Source organism: Perca fluviatilis, chromosome 3 (genome assembly GCF_010015445.1).
Source record: "Perca fluviatilis chromosome 3, GENO_Pfluv_1.0, whole genome shotgun sequence".
Taxonomy (NCBI): Eukaryota; Metazoa; Chordata; class Actinopteri; order Perciformes; family Percidae; genus Perca; species Perca fluviatilis.
Window position 1 is genome coordinate 46238330 of NC_053114.1, and position 21409 is coordinate 46259738.

Here is a 21409-nt window from a genome sequence, read left to right on the forward strand (position 1 = left end):
AGGCCCGGTGTGATGTTACACCATACAGCCCAGCAGGCCCGGTGTGATGTTACACCATACAGCCCAGCAGGCCCGGTGTGATGTTACACCATACAGCCCAGCAGGCCCGGTGTGATGCTCCACCATACAGCCCAGCAGGCCCGGTGTGATGCTCCACCATACAGCCCAGCAGGCCCGGTGTGATGCTCCACCATACAGCCCAGCAGCCCCGGTGTGATGTATGTGAGAGGAGGAGACTCCGCGCATGACACATGTTGCATTTTGTAACTGTAGTCTAACTTGTGTAACTTTTTGGACACATTTGTTACTTTGGCTTAAATATAGCCTATATAATAATATTTCTGATTATGGCATAGCTTTCTCCCCACCCAATTAGGCTATAGCAGCCTAATGATAAAAAAACACAAATGCTTGATCAAGGGCCCGGGCCCGCCCGAGGATAGTGGCGGAAAATAACGGCCCGGCCCGGCCCGATTTTGGGTCGGGCTCGGGCAGAGAATCTAAACTCTACCCTGGACTCTCTGTCCCCATGTGTGTGTGTCTGAGTCTCTGATGGAACAACAGTCTGTGAAACTGGTCCAGTATTAAACCAGAACCAAGCTGTAATGTAACCCTACAGGACTAATGTTCAGCAGCAGTTAGAGTCCACTAAAAGTTCTGTTGTTGCTGCTGACAGACTCACATTATTATTGTAAGGGTCTGACAACATTATGGATCCCTACAGAGATAGACCTTTTAGTTGAAGAGTAAGATCCTTTTAGTTTAACATGAAACGGCCCCAAAATCACCAAATTGGTAAATGTTGGAACAGTGGAAAGACGAACCAAGACGGCTTTTGATAGTTTCATATTGTTTCTGTCCACTTTGTATGAAGTGTGTTTTATGATAATGAATTGCTTGCTTGGCAACAGTTAAAAATGTATGTACTGTAGGTGTTTGCTGTTGGCGTCCCTGGTGGAGTTTTTGTGGACAGATTCAGTTTGACACTGACTGTTTATGGGATGGGTGACTGAAGGAAGAGGAGTGGTATTTACCTCAGTAGAGGAGATGTAGTGCCACCTGGTGGAGATCTGACTGCTGACTTCTCCCACCTCCAGCTCGTACGATGACTTGTTAACCAGAGTGTAGAAAGGACTCATGGTGACGATCCTGGTCAGGTTAAAACTGCTCATCTGGATACTAACGCCCACCTGAACATACAGACACAAAGTCAAACTGTTCATCTGGATACTAACACCTGAACCCAGTAAATGTCTCGTTCAGATATTCAGTTTGTATCATAAAGACCAAAGATATCGAAAGTTACGAATGTAAGTATGGTTCTATGAATCCCGAATGACTTAAAGTGCTTACATCACTGAATATATCCTTCGCAGGTTAACTTAACCCTAACCCTGTTTAGTTACCAGGAAGTCCATGTTGTTGGCGGGACATCGAACGCAGCCGTAACTTCCCACGGTGTCCAGAGAGAAACCATCAGACCAGTAGCTGGTGGACACACACAGCTGGAGCTGCAACACAAATACACAACACAGTGAAGAACTGGTCCAATACCAACACTTCTGCTGGGGCTAACTATCTGACGAACTGGTCCAGTACCAACACTTCTGCTGGGGCTAACTATCTGAAGAACTGGTCCAATACCAACACTTCTGCTGGGGCTAACTATCTGAAGAACTGGTCCAATACCAACACTTCTGCTGGGGCTAACTATCTGAAGAACTGGTCCAATACCAACACTTCTGCTGGGGCTAATTAACTGAATAACTGGTCCAATACCAACACTTCTGCTGGGGCTAACTATCTGAAGAACTGGTCCAATACCAAGACGTCTGCTAGGGTTAACTATCTGAAGAACCGGTCCAATACCAACACTTCTGCTGAGGCTAACTAATGCCTGGCTCACATTACAGGAGTTTTAGGCTGATTTATGTCCGATTTAACCTTCCCGAGAATCTGAGAAAGAATCTTGTTGAGGACCTCGATCGGTTCCGATGTTCGGCGCAGATTATCTGGTAATGTGAGGCGTTCACAGATCGAATCTTGCACCTCCCGATCTGCTCGCAGACACATCGGGGCCGCCCCGATAACATCAAACATGTTTGATATCTAGGATTATAATCGGGCGTGAAACGACTATGATTACGTCAGTACTTCCACAATAGCCAATGAGAGACAGAAGTGACGGAAACTTTTGAAAATGTCCGCGAAAGCAGCTGTAGTACGGGTCCGGTGGACAACTGAGTTGGAAGAAAGGATGGTGGAGATGTGGCAACAGCACGAGTGCCTGTTTAATGTATCATAAAAAGAGTATCATAATCGGAACGATAAAGAGAAGAGCTGGGGAGAGATCGTTTCAGATTTGGACTTACCGGGTGAGTGTACAAAGTTGCTAGCGCACTAGCTAGCAAATGTAAACATTAGATCTAGGTCAATGATCATCTGCTACATTCAGGTCTAACTAAAGATGCATTGCACATACCGTATTTTTCGGACTATAAGTCGCTCCGGAGTAAAAGTCACACAGAACAACTAGCAGGGCGTGGAGACGTAACTGCACCGTTGACCAGCTCCTCCCAGCAGCACGTTGTTCAAGAACCCACCTGTGGACTCGTCCCTCCAGCTCTGGCCGTCTTGCTTTCAGCCTGCGATTAGCTTTCTTTGTTTTCTTCATTGCAATAAGAGTCACCTTTTCACCAGTCCCTCACAAGTTTCTCCCTCATTTCAAACTTTCTTTCTGTTGCTCGATTACCGTTTTCGGCTGCATATTTTACTACCTGCAGTTTATCTCTTTTCTTTCTCAGTTGTCTTTAGGAGCAGCATATAGTGATGCCGATCCTGTAACGGTGATGTTTTTTTGCTATATATGAATTAACATTTTAAAACATGTTAAATTATATATATTTTGATATGTAAGTCGCACCTGACTATAAGTCGCAGGACCAGCCAAAGTAGGAAAAAAAGTGTGACTTATAGTCCGGAAAATACGGTAGTTTGTTTGAATAATATTATCGTCCACGCTCGTTTTATTTTCTTTTGTTCTTTATTGGTACAAAGAATAAGTATTACTACAGCAAGTTGCCGTGACACAGTATCCATTTTGTTTACATGCGCTTCCACGTGAGATCGCGTCATGTGAGGTGCTAAATCTGGCAAAATAATCTTAAAAATATCTTGTAGTGTGTGATGCCCCACTATTTTCAAATCTTGTAGTGTGAGCATGTTTAAGATTTGAGGGAAGAAAATCTGCAAAGATTCTCCTCAAGTGTGTGCTGCAACCAGATTTCAAAATCGGTTAGGATTTTAAAACTCCTGTAGTGTGAGCCAGGCTTAACTGAAGAACTGGTCCAATACCAACACTTCTGCTAGGGCTAATTAACTGAAGAACTGGTCCAATACCAACACTTATGCTGGGGCTAACTATCTGAAGAACTGGTCCAATAGACCTTTTTCACGGCAGACATGTTGACATAGTAGGAAAAGTACAGGTGTGTTCAAACCCATTACTGATGGCTGCATTCCACTTAGGAGAGACCCTGGTATTGTGCATGCTGACTCACTGAAACAGCTTCCTGGGATACTTGATTGAACCGAACCATCGTTAAGGTTATCAATCTCAGCTGTGCTTTTCCTACTATGACAAGTCAAGATGTCTGCTGTGAAAAAGGTCCATACCAACACTTCTGCTGGGGCTAACTAACTGAAGAACTGGTCCAATACCAACACTTCTGCTAGGGCTAACTATCTGCACGGTGCAAATTCACTTTTACCATCAGAAACTGTGCCTGGGTTATTAGTCTTCAGGTAAAAGTACAAACACATATTTCTAATTTAAACCCTAAAGGTTTGAAAAGATTTAACATAACAACTGTGGTACAAACAGAAAACTAAAGACCTGACCAAAAGTTTGGCAAAAAATCCGAACCGGTCCAGGTTTTATTCTCACCTTGCTCTGGATGACTCAGTCTGAACCGGTCCAGGTATTAGTCTCACCTTGTTCTTGCTGAAGAGGTTCTTCTTCCTGAAGGAGAAGAGGACGATGTCCCGGTAATCAGCGGGGTGTTTGAGGCTTACGTCCTCGGCTCGGTACTGCAGCACGCGGGACGTCTTGTTGATGATCCAGTACGGGCTGAAGAGCGACAGCAGCAGGTGGCTTGCAGTCTTTGCTACGTGGACGTTCAGGTCCAGCGTCATGCTGTCGTCCGAGTCACAGACCAGACACAAAGACAGGAACTCGGGCATTTCCTGTTGGATACGGAGGTGTCCCTGCCAGTCGCGGCCCTGGTACTTTATCAGGGCCAGCGACACAATCTCGCCAGAGACGCGAGCGTTCAGAAGGTCCGACGTGCTGCCTTCCTGAAGATCGTACGAGTCTGCTGAGTTCTGCAGAGGAATTAAATTACTTCAATCTTTTTATCATCTGATCCTCCATGTGATCCTTAATTTAACTATTGTCTCTGAGTGTCTCTGAGTGGTTCTAACTCTGTGTCTGCATGTTTTCTGTGTGTGTCTGAATATCCATCATGTAGCGGAGGGTGTAGGGCAGATTGACTGTATCTGTGTGTGTGTGTGTGTGTCTGTATGTATCGGTGTGTATCTGTGTGTGTGTGTGTGTCTGTACCTCCATCATGTAGCGGAGGGTGTAGGGCAGATTGACTGTATCTGTGTGTGTGTGTGTGTGTGTGTGTGTGTGTCTGTATGTATCGGTGTGTATCTGTGTGTGTGTGTGTGTGTCTGTACCTCCATCGTGTAGCGGAGGGTGTAGGGCAGATTCACTGTATCTGTGTGTGTGTGTGTGTGTGTGTGTGTGTGTGTGTGTGTGTGTGTGTATGCATCTGTGTGTGTCTGTACCTCCATCATGTAGTGGAGGGTGTTGGGCAGATTGACTGTATCTGTGTGTGTGTGTGTGTGTTTGTGTATATGTGTGTCTGTACCTCCATCATGAAGTTTGAAGCACTGCGCTGATCAGCTGTCTCTAGTGTTCACAGACATTTCTAACACCTCACTGGAGACATGTCACGTGCCAGCCTGTTTCAAGACCTCAATCATCATCCCTGTCCCCAAGAAGCCCAGGACCACAGGACTTAATGACTTCAGACCCGTCGCCCTGACCTCTGTGGTTATGAAGTCCTTTGAGTGCCTTGTGCTTTCACACCTCAAAGCCATCACCGAACCCCTCCTGGACCCCCTGCAGTTTGCCTACAGAGCCAACAGGTCTGTAGACGATGCAGTCAACCTGGCCCTTCACTACATCCTCCGGCACCTAGATTCTCTCCTTTGGACTTCAGCTCTGCCTTCAACACCATCATCCCGGCTCTGCTCCAGGAGAAGCTCTCCCAGCTTGGTGTGCCGGACTCCACCTGCAGGTGGATCATTGACTTCCTGTCTGACAGGAAGCAGCATGTCAAGCTGGGGAAACACGTCTCCAACTCACAGACCATCAGCACCGGATCCCCTCAGGGCTGTGTTCTTTCGCCTCTGCTCTTCTCCCTGTACACCAACAGCTGCACCCCCAGTCAAAAATCCGTCAAGCTTCTGAAGTTCGCGGACGACACCTCCCTAATCGGACTCATCTCTGATGGAGACGAGTCCGCCTAGAGGTCGGAGGCTGACCACCTGGTGAAGTGGTGCAACCAAAACAATCTAGATCTCAACGCTCTAAAGACAGTGGAGATGGTTGTGGACTTCAGGAAGAACCCAGCCCCACCTGCCCCCATCACCCTCTGTGGCTCCACAATTGACTCTGTGGAGTCTTTCCGCTTCCTGGGAACTACAATCTCCCAGGACCTCAAGTGGGAGCTGAACATCAGCTCCCTCTTCAAGAAAGCACAACAGAGGATGTACTTCCTGCGGCAGCTGAAGAAATTCAACCTGCCAAAGACAATGATGTTGCACTTCAACACAGCCATCATTGAGTCCATCCTCACATCCTCCATCACCATCTGGTACGCTGCTGCCACTGCCGAGGACAAGGGCAGACTGCAGCGTGTCATTCGGTCTGCAGAGAAGGTGATTGGCTGCAATCTGACGCCGCTCCAGGACCTTTACGCCACCAGGACTTTGAAGCGTGCTGGAAAGATTGTGGTCGATCCCTCCCACCCCAGACACAAACTCTTTGAGCCACTCCCCCACGCCCCCTACTTTTAAAACGGTGCCGGTGCCTAAACGGTGCCTGAACCGGTACTTTTCAATAAAGTAAAAAAAAAAGAAGAAGAAAAAATAAGGGTAGTAAACAACAGTCAGTGACTTGTTTATTGCTAAGGCCATGGTCAAAATTAAAGATTTAATAATAATGTAATAACTATAACAATAACTTATTTCACCAGTAAATTGCTGTTGAACCCCAGATGGGAAAAGGGTATTTTACAAATACTGTGAATGCACCACGAGGCTACCTGTTTTAAGTGAATGCACCGTCTGTGTTGTTTAATTCCGACCATATAAACATACTGTATATCTATGAATTGCGACAACCGCAGCTGCTGCTTCGCTGCAGAGCAGACTGTTACATCCCGCTGTTGAAGTCCTCCACAGTGAAATCCAGTCACACTTTACACTGTTTAACGTTAGCTGTCAGCATTTTACCGGTGTTTAATCCAGCTGCTAGCTAAAGGTAGGCTAACGTTACATGCTGTCAGGTGTAGTGTAAAGTCAAGCACCGAAATGAGGCACCGAAACTTTCGTTCTTATTCGGTCTCGTTACTACCGTTTACGTCGGCACCGGTTCCCTATTGGCACCGAGTTTCGGTACCCAACCCTAATCAGGACCAAAACCTCACGTCACATGAACAGCTTTTTCCCCTCCGCCACTAGCCTTATTAACAAGGCCCGGAAACCACCCTGACTCTCCACCTGGCTCTTCATGCCACTGTTCTCTCTCTACTGTAATGCTCTTTGCTCTTTATTTATTATTATTATTATACTTTTTTTATTTTTATTTCTATCTTTATTTTTAATTTAATACATACTGTGTACATATACTTATATTTTTTATAGCTAAACTTATATTGTTTAATATTCCATTTAGAGAATGTGTGATGTGCACCAACAACACCAAAACAAATTCCTTGTATGTGTTAAAAACGTACTTGGCAATAAAACCCTTTCTGATTCTGAAGTGGAGGGTGTTGGGCAGCTAGACTGTATCTGTGTGTGTGTGTGTGTGTGTGTGTGTGTGTGTGTGTGTGTGTGTGTCTGTGTGTGTGTATGCATCTGTGTGTGTCTGTACCTCCATCATGTAGTGGAGGGTGTTGGGCAGATTGACTGTATCTGTGTGTGTGTGTGTGTGTGTGTGTGTGTGTGTGTCTGTACCTCCATCATGTAGCGGAGGGTGTTGGGCAGATTGACCGTATCTGTATCTGTATCTGTGTGTGTGTGTGTGTGTGTGTATGTGTGTCTGTACCTCCATCATGTAGCGGACGGCGTAGGGCAGCAGGTTTCTCAGCGTGGCCACAGGGTGCAGGTGGATGATGTAAGCAGGGTCCCAGTCCTCCTCGCCGTGGCTGGCGATGTGTCGCAGGTTGTCGGGGACGGCCAGCGTGCTGACTGTCAGTGGCAGCAGGCCGCCGGTGCTCGCAGGACACTGCAGCAACGAATGCACCTCCGAGCTGCGGTGCACCTGCTCCTTCCACGCCACGCAGGACGATGAGGCACCATACTGCCCGTCCAGATGGCCCGCCGGACGCACAAACAGCTGGCATCTGCGGGGGGAACACTGTTAACATCTGCTGAACAGAAAATGGTAGATCAGTGTTTCCCAAAGTCCAAGATGAAGTCCTCAAATGTTTTGTTTTGTCCACATCTCAGAGATATTGAGTTTACTGTCCCAGAGGAGAGAAGACACTATAACAGATTCACATTTAACAAGCTGACATGACACTACTTTTTCAATATTAAATATTGGAGCTTTTCTGTTTTTCTATCGTGAAAAAACAAAACAAACTGGACGTTCAGAGCAGCAGTTTCTGATTAAAGGATAATTATCTGAAGGATGAAGATCTCACAGAAACAAACATGAAGCCCTGTTTGAAACCATCATGGCCGGTATTACCATGTTCCATGGTGTTACCTGTATGTGTCATGGTGTTACCTGTATGTGTCATGGTGTTACCTGTATGTGTCATGGTGTTACCTGTATGTGTCATGGTGTTATGTGTCATGGTGTTACCTGTATGTGTCATGGTGTTACCTGTATGTGTCATGGTGTTACCTGTATGTTCCATGGTGTTGCCTATATTTGTCAAGGTGTTACCTGTATGTGTCATGGTGTTACCTGTATGTTCCATGGTGTTACCTGTATGTGTCATGGTGTTACCTGTATGTTCCATGGTGTTACCTGTATGTGTCATGGTGTTACCTGTATGTGTCATGGTGTTACTTGTATGTGTCATGGTGTTACCTGTATGTTCCATGGTGTTACCTGTATGTGTCATGGTGTTACCTGTATGTGTCATGGTGTTACCTGTATGTGTCATGGTGTTACCTGTATGTTCCATGGTGTTACCTGTATGTGTCATGGTGTTACCTGTATGTGTCATGGTGTTACCTGTATGTGTCATGGTGTTACCTGTATGTTCCATGGTGTTACCTGTATGTGTCATGGTGTTACCTGTATGTGTCATGGTGTTACCTGTATGTTCCATGGTGTTGCCTATATGTGTCATGGTGTTACCTGTATGTGTCATGGTGTTACCTGTATGTTCCATGGTGTTACCTGTATGTGTCATGGTGTTACCTGTATGTGTCGCGGTGTTACCTGTATGTGTCATGGTGTTACCTGTATGTTCCATGGTGTTACCTGTATGTTCCATGGTGTTGCCTATATGTGTCATGGTGTTACCTGTATGTGTCATGGTGTGTTAATACGCGGTATGTGCCATGGTGTTACCTGTATGTTCCATGGTGTTACCTGTATGTGTCATGGTGTTACCTGCATGTGTCATGGTGTTACCTGTATGTGTCATGGTGTTACCTGTATGTGTCATGGTGTTACCTGTATGTGTCATGGTGTTACCTGTATGTGTTATGGCAAGTGTTACATGTATGGTGTTACCTGTATGTGTTATGGCAAGTGTTACCTGTATGGTGTTACCTGTATGTGTCATGGTGTTACCTGTATGTTTCCAAGGCGATGTGAAACTCGGTTTCCGGCTCGGCCTGTCCCACACTCTGCAGACTCCGGGACACGGGACAGTACTTTAGCACGGTGAATGGCACCGAGAAGTGATTCTTGATCTGTTTAAATACATCCTTCGTTAATAAACTCCAGATTGATAATGAAATAATAATAATAATAATAATAATAATAATAATAATAATGTTCAGGGCTAACTTAAAATCCCTTCCATACTGGGTCCAAAAGTTTCTTTCAATATATGAAAGTAAATATTATTTTAGAGGTAGTTTTAAGTTTACTTATCAAAAAGCAAAAATGGTAAATGGTTTCAGATGCTATTTTTGAAGGTTACAATTGTGGTTAATTTCTTAGTTACTGTGTGTGTGTGTGGGGGAGGGGGGGTGAGAATGTGTGTGGGGTGGGGGATGGGGGGTATCAGACCTGCAGCGGCGAGCGGACGGTGATGACTTTGTTTCCGTCTGCGGCGTCGATCTGCAGCAGGACAGAAACAGCGTCCTGCTGCAGAGGGCTGCGGACGTTGTAGAGAAGACGACCTGGTTTGTCCACGGCCATGTTGGAGATCTCGCTGTAGCCAGAGGGAACTGCATGTCACACACGCACAGACACACATACACACACACACACACACACACACACATCAACCAACTTTAATCTTTATTCACACATCTGTTTTACTCAATAATAATGCTTAGGGTTGGGAAGAAGTAAAGGAAGAATAAATGAGGAACAGTAAAAGGGAAGGAAGGAAAGAAGAAGAAGAAAGGAAGTAAGTAGGGAAGGAAAGAGGCGAGGATGGAAAGAAAAGGGAGGAGGATGGTTCTGACCGATGGTGAGGTTGAACAGGCAGCTCTCCTGGCGCTGCAGAGCGGACAGTTTTCCCCGGGACGCCGGTTCGTACGCTGAATGCTGCAGGTCCACGCTCTGTCCCGCCGGGAGCTGGAGGAGCGAGTCCTGCGCCGGAGGGGCCACCGGGCACAGGTTGGCGCCGTGCTGCACCGTCACCGGGAGCCCCAGACAGTTCCGGATGGTGAACGGGGCTTTCTCTTTTAGAGACGAGTCAAAGGTGGAGGCTGTTCCCTCGGAGAACGCCTGAACACAAAACAGCAAACACTCATTACTGTTCCCTCGGAGAACGCCTGAACACAACACAGCAAACACTAATTACTGTTCCCTCGGAGAACGCCTGAACACAACACAGCAAACACACATTACTTTTCCCTCGGAGAACGCCTGAACACAACACAGCAAACACTCATTACTGTTCCCTCGGAGAACGCCTGAACACAACACAGCAAACACACATTACTATTCCCTCGGAGAACGCCTGAACACAACACAGCAAACACACATTACTGTTCCCTCGGAGAACGCCTGAACACAACACAGCAAACACACATTACTATTCCCTCGGAGAACACCTGAACACAACATAGCAAACACACATTACTGTTCCCTCGGAGAACACCTGAACACAGCACAGCAAACACACATCAATCATGTCTATAAGTAATCAATAGAGAGGTTAAGTCCCGACCTTTCCTGTGTCCACCATGGGACTTTATTTCAGTACAAATATGTGTCCGGTAGTGAACGGGGAGAGACTAATAAAGTTTAGATCCTGTTTGAAGTGAGCCATGAATTACACATCTGATGGTTGTCAGTTTAAAAGATAATTTATCAAGTGGAGAAATTCTTATGGATCTCTTTCATATCAATGTATGATGGTGTTGTAACTGATCAAATCGATAGTCAATTGACTCAAATCAAATAGGGACCTTGGTGAGCTTATAGAAGACATTATGGTGTGTTACAGTGAGGTTATAGAAGACATCATGGTGTGTTATGGTTATAGAAGACATTATGGTGTGTTATGGTTATAGAAGACATTATGGTGTGTTATGGTGAGATTATAGAAGACATCATGGTGTGTTATGGTGAGGTATAGAAGACATCATGGTGTGTTATGGTTATAGAAGACATTATGGTGTGTTATGGTTATAGAAGACATTATGGTGTGTTATGGTGAGGTTATAGAAGACATTATGGTGTGTTATGGTTATAGAAGACATTATGGTGTGTTATGGTTATAGAAGACATTATGGTGTGTTATGAGTAGTGAGGTTATAGAAGACATTAGTTTTGTTTTTTGTTTGTTTTTGTTTTTTTTTTTTTTTTTTTTTTTTTTTTTTTTTTTGGGGGTTTTTTTTTTTTGGGGGGGGGTGTGGGGTTTTTTTTTTTTTTGGGGTGATGTTTAGAGGATTTTTTGGTTTTTTGGGGTCTTTGGTGAGGCTTTATAAGACATTATGGTGTGTTACGGTACAAACAAATGGTGTGTTACGGTAAAACAAATCTCGCGAAACCTCGAAAGTAAGTGGCGCTCCACCAAAGTGGAAGAATCCCGTTTGGATTGGCAAGAAAGTCTCAAAACCTATAGGAAGGCCCTAAGAAAAGCCAGATCAGACTATTACTCTTCACTAATAGAAGAAAATAAGAACAACCCAAGGTTTCTTTTCAGCACTGTAGCCAGGCTGACAGATAGTCACAGCTTTACTGAGCCATCTATTCCTCTAGCTCTGAGTAGTGATGACTTCATGAGCTTCTTTAATGATAAAATTATAACAATTATAGATAAAAATTCATCACCTTTTGCACTTAACTTCTAACAGTTCATCTTTAAATGCAGGACCGCTAGAACGAACGACTAGTCCGGACATATACTTAGACTGCTTTTATCCTATAGACCTTCAACAATTAATGTTAAAGATATCCTCAGCTAAGCCATCTACCTGTCTCTTAGACCCCATCCCAACGAGGCTACTCAAAGAAGCGTTACCCGTGGTAAACACTTCACTACTAGATATGATCAATATGTCCTTATTAACAGGTTATGTACCGCAGTCATTTAAAGTAGCAGTGATAAAACCTCTTCTGAAAAAACCCACCCTAGATCCTGAGGTCTTAGCAAACTATAGACCTATATCTAACCTTCCCTTTCTATCCAAGATCCTTGAGAAGGTGGTTGCTAATCAGTTATGTGATTTTCTACATAGCAACAGTTTATTTGATGATTTTCTATCAGGATTTAGAAAGCATCATAGCACAGAGACGGCACTGGTGAAAATTACTAACGACCTTCTAACAGCTGCAGACAAAGGACTTGTCTCCATTCTTGTTTTACTAGATCTTAGTGCTGCTTTTGACACTATTGACCATACCATCCTGTTACAGAGACTGGAACACTTAGTTGGCATTAAAGGAATCGCACTAAGCTGGTTCAAATCCTATTTCTCTGAGCGATCCCAATTTGTTAACATTAACGATAAACCCTCCAAGCACGCTAAAGTTAGCCATGGCGTTCCTCAAGGCTCAGTGCTTGGACCAATTCTATTTTCCTTATATATGCTTCCTCTAGGTAATATTATTAGGAAACACTCAATTAACTATCACTGTTACGCAGACGATACCCAATTATATCTGTCAATTAAGCCAGATGAAAGTGGTCAGTTAGCAAGACTTCAAACGTGTATTGAGGATATCAAATCCTGGATGACCCACAATTTCCTGATGTTAAACTCAGACAAAACTGAAGTTATTGTGATAGGACCAACGCACCGCCGAACTTTGTTTTCGAAAGATATAGCTACTCTGGATGGTATTGCCCTGGCCTCCAGCACTGCTGTCAGAAATTTGGGAGTTATTTTTGATCAGGATATATCCTTCAACGCCCACTTAAAACAAACCTCAAGAACAGCCTTTTTCCATCTTCGTAACATTGCCAAAATTAGGAATATCCTGTCTCAAAACGATGCTGAAAAACTAGTCCATGCATTCGTTACTTCTAGACTAGATTACTGCAATTCCTTATTATCAGGTTGCCCAAATAAGTCCCTTAAGACTCTCCAGCTGATCCAGAATGCTGCAGCACGTGTTCTGACGAGAACTAAAAGAAGAGATCACATTTCTCCTGTATTAGCTTCTCTGCATTGGCTTCCGGTGAAATCTAGGATCGAATTTAAAATCCTCCTCCTGATTTACAAAGCTCTAAATGGTCAAGCACCATCATACCTAGAAGAGCTCTTAGTACCTTATTGTCCCACTAGAGCACTGCGCTCCCGGAATGCGTGGCTACTTGTGGTTCCTAGAGTCTCTGGAAGTAGACTGGGGGCCAGGGTCTTCAGCTATCAGGCTCCGCTTCTGTGGAACCAGCTCCCAGTCTGGGTTCGAGGGGCAGACACCGTCACCACATTTAAGAGTAAATTGAAAACCCTCCTCTTTGATAAAGCTTATAGTTAGGGAGTGAGGAGTTGCAGCGTCCACCTAACCCGGCCCACCTGCTTCTCCTCGTAGTCATCAGTTTTATATACTGTATAATTAATAATATAGCGAGAGTAGAGGGAGGCAGGCCAGTACAGCCCGATCCGGCTGGGGAGAGTTCTAGCCCGACCAGGCACCTCTCTTTAACCTGCCTCTCTTAGTTATGCTATTATAATTCTAGACTGCAGGGGAGGCTGTTTCCTTCCTATGACACACTGAGCTGCTCTCTCATCTCTACTTGTTACTTTTGTATGCATCCTGTCCCAGAATTGCTTGTTACTAATCTAGCTCTGGGGAGTTTACTCCCCGGAGTCCTTATGTTTCTTCTTCGCAGAGCATAGCTCTGCGATTCTCTGCAATTCCCGGCCGCGTCCTGCTGCGTCCTGCTGCGTCCTGCTGCATCCACCCATGCTCGGCAGCGCCACGTTACATCCCGCAACGCCCTGCTGTGATGTTCCTATGCACAGAGTAGTCTGGATCCAGTATAGGGGACTGCACTACTCAGTATGACACGATGTGCCCTGCTATGACATGTACTTCCACGATAACCTTATTATCGCCACTGTTCATCACACCCCCAACCGGCCCGTCAGACACCGCCTACCAAGAGTCTGGGTCTGCCGAGGTTTCTTCCTAAAAGGGAGTTTTTCCTTGCCACTGTCGCGATAGCCACTGCTAATGCTTGCTCTTGAGGGAATTACTGTAATTGTTGGGGTTTTGGAAAGTATAGAGTGTGGTCTAGACTTACTCTATCTGTAAAGTGTCTCGAGATAACTTTTGTTATGATTTGATACTATAAATAAAATTGAATTGAATTGAATTGAATTATGGTGTGTTACGGTACCTTGGCGAGGTTGTGCAGGACGCTGAGGCTGCACTGGGACACGGTGATGTTCATGGTGTCTTTGGAGCAGATGCTGACGGCCGTGCAAGGTTCAGGCAGAATCACAAAGTCGTCTCCGTGAACGGGACTTCTGTCCATGACCGGGTTGTTCTTCATCTGCACCAACAGAGACAGCAATGAAAGGTAAGTTACTCATCAAGTGTTTCCACTGCTGTTTCTAATCAAACTGATTTTATTTAACCATCAACTGCTAATGCAGAATCCAGATCTAAAACTGACTGATCTATTATCCTTCACAACACAACTGGGCAGCACAGTGGAGCACTGTCACCTTACGGCAAAATGTCCTGGGTTTGAATCCATTCTAATTTAAGACTAATCTAAGACTAATGCCGACCTTACACTCGACAACTTTCGTGGCTCCTCTGCCTCAGACTAATGTCCAATCTGGGAATGAGATCCTGAGAGTCGTGCTAGAGTTGGGCCGCTCCCGTCATCTCAATCGTTTGGTGTAAGGTCATAAAACTCAGTCTTTTTTCCCGTCTGGATGTTCAGACAAAATCAAATGTGTTTGATATCATCCTAAATTTGAAGTCTTGGCAGTCAAATCTTCTAGTCTGAGACTAAAAACTCAGAGACCTTATGACAGATTGTCTTCAGATGTGAGATGGTGACAGACTTAAGTCTTTTCACAGTCTGCTAGAGGATGGTAGGCATAAACTGTGTTAGTGTACATAATGGACAATAATAATAAACCTGCACAATGAACAGTCTACATCTAAGTAGTCCTGTGATGTTTTGTTGATGTGGAGGATTTAATAAATGTACCAGAACATCAAAGGCAAAGTCTGATGTCTGAGTTTGTAGTTGAATCATCAGATCTGCGGTGAAAATGCTTTACAGTTCCTGTAATCGACATTCAGAAGAACAAACTTGCGTGGTGTCAGAAACAGAGCTAACAGATTTACCTCAAGCTCCAGGTTCCATCTGCGTTTGCCGGCATCGACCCGTTCGATCAGCGGCTCCCACACCGCGTGGATCTCATTAAAGTAGTTCACCTGCAGACACACAACACGTGTCATAAAAAGATCATGTAGAATAAAAAAATGAAGGGAACACAAATATGATTTTACATGTAATCCATAAATACAGTACATTAAATGTCCGACACAACCTTTCAACAAATAATTTTTTTCTATAAAGCTTTTTCATTTTAATGCAGAAGTTTGGTCGAAATTGGATGGAAAAGAATGGCGAGGCTCTTTGAGTTCATGTTTATTTCTGCTGCTGGTGTTTGGTTTTTCTTGAAAGACTTGAAGGAATCCTTCGGTTGAAAGATCAATGTTTTCCCGATCACCTCCTGTGTGTCAGTGGGAGTTCAGGTTTAGGTTGAGGTGGATCGGCTCTCACCTCCAGGGACATGTCGGCTCTGAGCTGCAGCAGAGACGACCAGTTTTTGGCCGATCCTTTGAAGGCGGACTCGGCGAGCAGCAGTGGGACGGTCCGGTGACCCAAACCGGACTCCAGAGTCACCTGGACCACCTGCGGAGCGACAACACCTCAGCAACAGGAAACACATCATGTAAACTTTCAGAATAAAACCTTCTCTAGAGGATCTAACCATCACAGAGTCAACTTTCAGAATAAAACAGAGTCGTACCTTGACCTCGGCGGTGAATCTCTCGCCCTCGCTACGCCCGTCCGGCTCTCTGAAGCTCTCGGTGACCTCGGCGGCCGGGTCCACTCCCAGGAACCAATAGTTGCAGCCGTAGATGTTCATGACGGACCAGAGGTCGCGGACGTCCGTCTTCGGCTCCTTACTCTGCTCGTCTCGATGCTTCGCCGTCATAGCGGCCGTTATCGTCATCACGGTGTTGAGGATGAACGGAGAGATCTGCAGGACAAAGATAGAGATGTTCCTAATATATATATATATATATATATATATATATATATATATATATATATATATAGGAACATCTCTATCTTTGTCCTGCAGATATATATATATATATATATATATATATATATATATATATATATATACACTAAACTAAACTAGAGTTTTTCTGATACCGACACCAGTATCAGAAAGAAAAGAAAAAAAGAAAATCTACTTAAATGTAGTTTATTCATGTTCTTTTGCCGTTATAACTTGCTGTCAAACTGGATAATAAAAGAAAGTTCTGTGGCGTTCGGGTTTGTACATGTTTCACAAAGAGTTTAACAATAAAAATATATTTCAGGTACCTATAAGGTATCGGACCATCTCTAGACACAGACATGCCGATGGGGAGTGTTTTCCACTGGGAACTGCTCTTTGTTCATTGGTTACTCATTCTGATGACATCACTAAGAGGATCGTATCGGAATTATTTATTTTCCTTCTGTCTTATACTCAAGATTATCTGTAACGATACTGAAGTGTGTTGTCCCCACCCAATCCGGTTTTTATTCTCCTATTCTGAGCTTTTTTTCTTCTTCAAGAGCACCTACCAAGGAGCACTTTTTTCATAACTTAAAAAATGCAAACAGAGAGAACGACAACACAGACAGCTGACTCAAAGATCCAAACTACTGGTCTAAGGGTGTTTTCACACCTGTTTGTTTGCTTTGGTCAGAATAAGTTGGTGAGGTAGCAAACTTGGAGCGATTTACCCTCGGTCGGTTTGGTTTGGTTTGGTTTCACAAAAAAAAAAAATATCAAAGCGTACCAAAATGCGTCATTACAAATCATGTCCAGCCCTCTTATTGGTCGGATATGTCTGGGGGCGGGAGCAAGAAAGAAAATACAGGAAGAAGGTCCTGTGTTCTGGACTAGTGGTCAGAACACAGGTTTTATCTGTTGGATTCTTGTGTTTTATAGATCCATAAAACTCAGATTAAATTGCTTCCGTTGTTAAAGAAGATTATCTGATAAGAAGTGTGTTATCTCTGCCCAATCCGGTTATTATTCTCCTATTCTGTGTTTATCTTTGATTTTTCTTGTGGAAAGTTTCATTACTTAAAAAAAAAATGCTAAATAAAGTTTTAGAAAACAAACAAAGACGACGACAACACAACCCAAAGATCCAAATTTCTGGTCTGACGTAGCAGTGCAGATGTAGCCTAAATTGTTTTAAACGAGCCAGTTTGGTCTGAACGTTAAACATGTTTCTTATCTACTTGTTTTCTAAGAGTTATCTGTTTAATAGATTCCTAAAACTGTGAGGGAAGACGTTACCTTGACGATGACTTCCTCTACCGTCACACAGCCGCTCAGTGGTTGGTTGGGGTGGGTTCTGGTCTCCATGGTGACCGAGCAGGGTCTCAACACCTGTTGGACATAGTCACACTGATGAGCAGGACTAATCGGACTCTGCAGACGCACAATTCTGCAGATTTTGAACTAATTAACACTCTGAGGTCTATCTAAGGTTCATTTTCTCGATGTCTACATTTCTTCTTCAATTCACATTTTAAGGGTATTTGTGGATAACTGATCCCCATGTGTTTAATATCAAAATGTTCAGAACAAACTCAGCTTCCTGAATGTCTGTCCCAGAGCAATGTGTGAGGAGATATTTTGTTTCTGAAAAAACCACGCCCATCCGGGTGAAATACAGAAAGTTTTAAGGGAGTCCCATCGAGAGCCATGTTGTTGGTTTAGATCTACACATACAGTAAGGTTTGATGATAAAAAGAACAATAACCTAATAGTTTAGTTTATAAAGTATATATGTGTGGGATCTTAGTTAGGGTCCTACTTACATTGGAGACGTGTCCTCTCTGTGCCAGGTTAGTTTAGGTTAGCCAGAGGCGGTGCTTAAAGCACTGAATGTTACGGTACGGTAACGGCTGTTATGGTACGTGGGAGCTGCAGCAGAAGCTACAGTCCAACGTTTTGAACACCTAGGTTGGGCTGGCAGCAACAGGTCTAATGAAGGGTCACCCACCGGAGACTCAACCTGCGCCAGTCTAGCAGCTCTCAATGCCCACGGCATGTAGCTGCAGTTCATACACGGGCTGTCAGAAAGCCCCTCCCTCAGATGATCGGGCCAGAAGCACATTGGGGTCATGGCCATCGTCTGCCTGAAGAGGAACCCCACAGCCCGCACAGAAGTGTGGATCGTCCATTATGACGCAGTATGACCGTAAGCTGAAGGGAGGGGGTGCAAACGACCGCATAGGTGTGAGTGGCCAGATGTCAATATGGCTTTTTACCAATGTAAAAGTGGACCATCTATACTGGATCTATAGAACCGTAAGCCGAGGGAAGGGGGGCAAAGACGCCATCTACAACAGCAAAGGTTAGTGTTGGCAAGATAAGAATATCTAGTCAGCCTGCTGCTATCTAAACTACAGCTCCGAGCCGAGCTTGAGCTGAGGGAAGAGGGGGCCCACGCCGTCTAACCCAGCAGAGGATGCACAAACGTGACGCTGTGAAAACGATAATAAGTAGGGAAGCTAAACGATCTCTTCCCTGATGATACCGGAAGATATAGTCTCTCCCGGGTCACGTGACATTGTTGGTATACATACTCAAACTGCACATGCACAAAGTGAATATGCAGTGCTTTAAGAACTGGCTCTGGTTGTAATTCCCTACTGTCAGGTTGCTCAAATAAGTCCCTTAAGACTCTCCAGCTGATCCAGAATGCTGCAGCGCGTGTTCTAACAAGAACTAAGAAAAGAGATCATATTTCTCCTGTATTAGCTTCTCTGCATTGGCTTCCTGTAAAATCCAGGATTGAATTTAAAATCCTTCTCTTGACCTACAAAGCTCTAAATGGTCAAGCACCATCATATCTAGAAGAGCTCCTAATACCTTATTGTCCCACTAGAGCACTGCGCTCCCAGAATGCAGAGTTACTAGTGGTACCTAGAGTCTCTAAAAGTAGAATGGGAGCCAGAGCCTTCAGTTATCAGGCTCCTGTCCTATGGAATCAGCTCCCAATCTGGGTTCGGGGGGCCGAAACTGTCACTGCATTTAAGAATGAACTTAAAACTCTCCTATTTGATAAAGCTTATATTTAGGGAGTGAGGAGTTGCAGCGTCCGCCTAACCAGACCCACCTGCTTCTCTGCATAGTCGTCAGATTAATAATATAACAAAAGTAGAGGGAGGCAGGCCAGCACAGCCCGATCCAGAAAGGGGAGAGTTTCAAGCCCGAACAGGCTACCTCTCCTTTTGACCTGTCTCTCTTAGTTACCTGTTATAGTTCTAGACTGCCGGGGGACTTCCTTCCTTTGACACACTGAGCTGCTCTCTCCTCTCCCTTTCTATTACCATTTGTGTGCATCCCGTCCCAGAAATGCTTGTTACTAATCCTAGCTTCTGGGGAGTTTACTCCCCGGAGTCCTTATGTTTTTTCACCCAGCGTATTTCCTTGGAGAACGTTGGCACCAAGATCCTGGTTCCAGCTGTCGCCGTGGTCCTGCTGCACTCCCTGCTAAGCTCTGCGGTGCCCTGCAATGTCATCCTGCGTCCTGCTGAACCCTGCTGCTTCCTGCTGAACCCTGCTGCTTCCTGCTGAACCCTGCTGCTTCCTGCTACGTCCATCCATGTTCTGCTGGGCCACGCTACATCCTGTAATGCCCTGCAGCGCCCTGATATGACATGAACTACTACGACTACCATTTGAAGTCACTATTCCATTATCTTTAAAGTGATTATTGCCACTGTTCATCGCATCCCCAACCGGCCCGTCAGACACCGCCTACCTGGGTCTGTCCCGTCAGACACCGCCTACCAAGAGCCTGGGTCTGTCCGAGGTTTCTTCCCAAGAGGGAGTTTTTCCTCGCCACTGTCGCACTGCTTGCTCTTAAGGGAATTACTGTAATTGTTGGGGCCTTGTAAATTATAGAGTGTGGTCTAGACCTACTCTATCTGTAAAGTGTCTCGAGATAACTTATGTTATGATTTGATACTATAAATAAAATTGAATTGAATTGAATTGAATTGAATAGATGAATCAGAACTTACGGTGGTGAAAGCATCGTCCTCCTTGTTCCGGATGAAGCGGCAGGCGAGGACCTTTAACTCCCTCAGGTTGGCTCTCATGTTCTGGCTGCCGTCCGGCTCGTTCTGCAGCGAGACGTCACACTGGAAGGAAGCGGTGAGGGCGGGGGCATCGGCCTTCATCAGGCTCGCCACGAACACAACCTCCGGGTCCAAAACCACCGCCCGCAGACGGGTCCGCATTAAAGGTGCCCCTGCCATACAAAACCGTTTTTACTTGCATTTTTTTAAATATGTTTGATCCATATGTGTTTTGTTATGTGGTGAATGTGAAAATGAACTAGCTAGCTTCTCTGTCAGCTCTAGCCACGGAAGAGAAATAAGCAGAGAAATCAGACCAATCACAAAAGCTGGTCAGTCTGACATCATGTTGCCTGAGCTCATTACTATTCATGAGCTCGCCCAGTTGGGCTGGGTAAAGGATTTTGACAGCCAGGCTCTCATTGGCTAGCTGTTAGCCAATCAGATTCAAACAGCTTAGCTTGTTGAATATTAATGAGCACTGGCAGAAATCAAGCTGAGTCTTCCTGCAGGCTTTCTATACCACGCTAGAATGGCTTGAAACAAGGTAACCAAGGTTACAGAGTCCATGGTAGACCTTCAGACATTACCACAAAGTCATGAAATACGTGTGGCGGGGTACCTTTAAACTTACTTATTAAAATCCTATTCTGGGTAAACATGACAGCTAAAAGACGTGTAATGTAACGTAAACAACATTCAGACAACGTTTAGCGTAGAAGAGTAGAAGAGATTGTACGAGGGCTGTCTGAGGCTACATTTACATTAACTAATCTCTGTTTGTGGGTCAGTGGGTCTGAAACATTGACTGTATTTGTGGGTCTTACCGGGCTTGGCGTTGGCTCGAGGCTCGGCGGTCTGTCTCAGCGGCAGTCTGTCGCTTGCTGCCGAGCCGGCTGTGGCGGTCGGACTCTGCGGCAGGGCCTGCAGGAAGAAGTCGGCCACAGCCATCAGGAACTCCACGCTGGCACACAGGTAGAGTTTCTGCAGGATGGCCACCACATCCCGCTCTTCAGCGCTCTGACGGTACGTCACATCGATCATCGCCTCGGGGGATTCCTCGTCTCGTCGACCCACCATCCTGACGCCACGGC

General features: G+C 45.0%; 1 protein-coding gene across 1 annotated transcript in view; it reads right to left on the bottom strand.

The window, feature by feature from the left end:
- Positions 1–21409, bottom strand: part of vps13c (vacuolar protein sorting 13 homolog C) — a 117321-nt gene that overhangs the window by 38626 nt on the left and 57286 nt on the right. Inside the window, exons 49-62 of the mRNA XM_039796185.1 lie at positions 21143–21396; positions 20259–20488; positions 17518–17610; positions 15955–16188; positions 15705–15836; positions 15263–15352; positions 14295–14450; positions 9961–10225; positions 9557–9717; positions 9113–9234; positions 7403–7700; positions 3994–4383; positions 1407–1511; positions 1035–1190 (exon numbers count right to left, since the gene is read on the bottom strand). Of these exons, the coding sequence (XP_039652119.1) occupies positions 1035–1190; positions 1407–1511; positions 3994–4383; positions 7403–7700; positions 9113–9234; positions 9557–9717; positions 9961–10225; positions 14295–14450; positions 15263–15352; positions 15705–15836; positions 15955–16188; positions 17518–17610; positions 20259–20488; positions 21143–21396 (2686 nt within the window). The remainder of the gene's footprint in view (positions 1–1034; positions 1191–1406; positions 1512–3993; positions 4384–7402; positions 7701–9112; positions 9235–9556; positions 9718–9960; positions 10226–14294; positions 14451–15262; positions 15353–15704; positions 15837–15954; positions 16189–17517; positions 17611–20258; positions 20489–21142; positions 21397–21409) is intronic.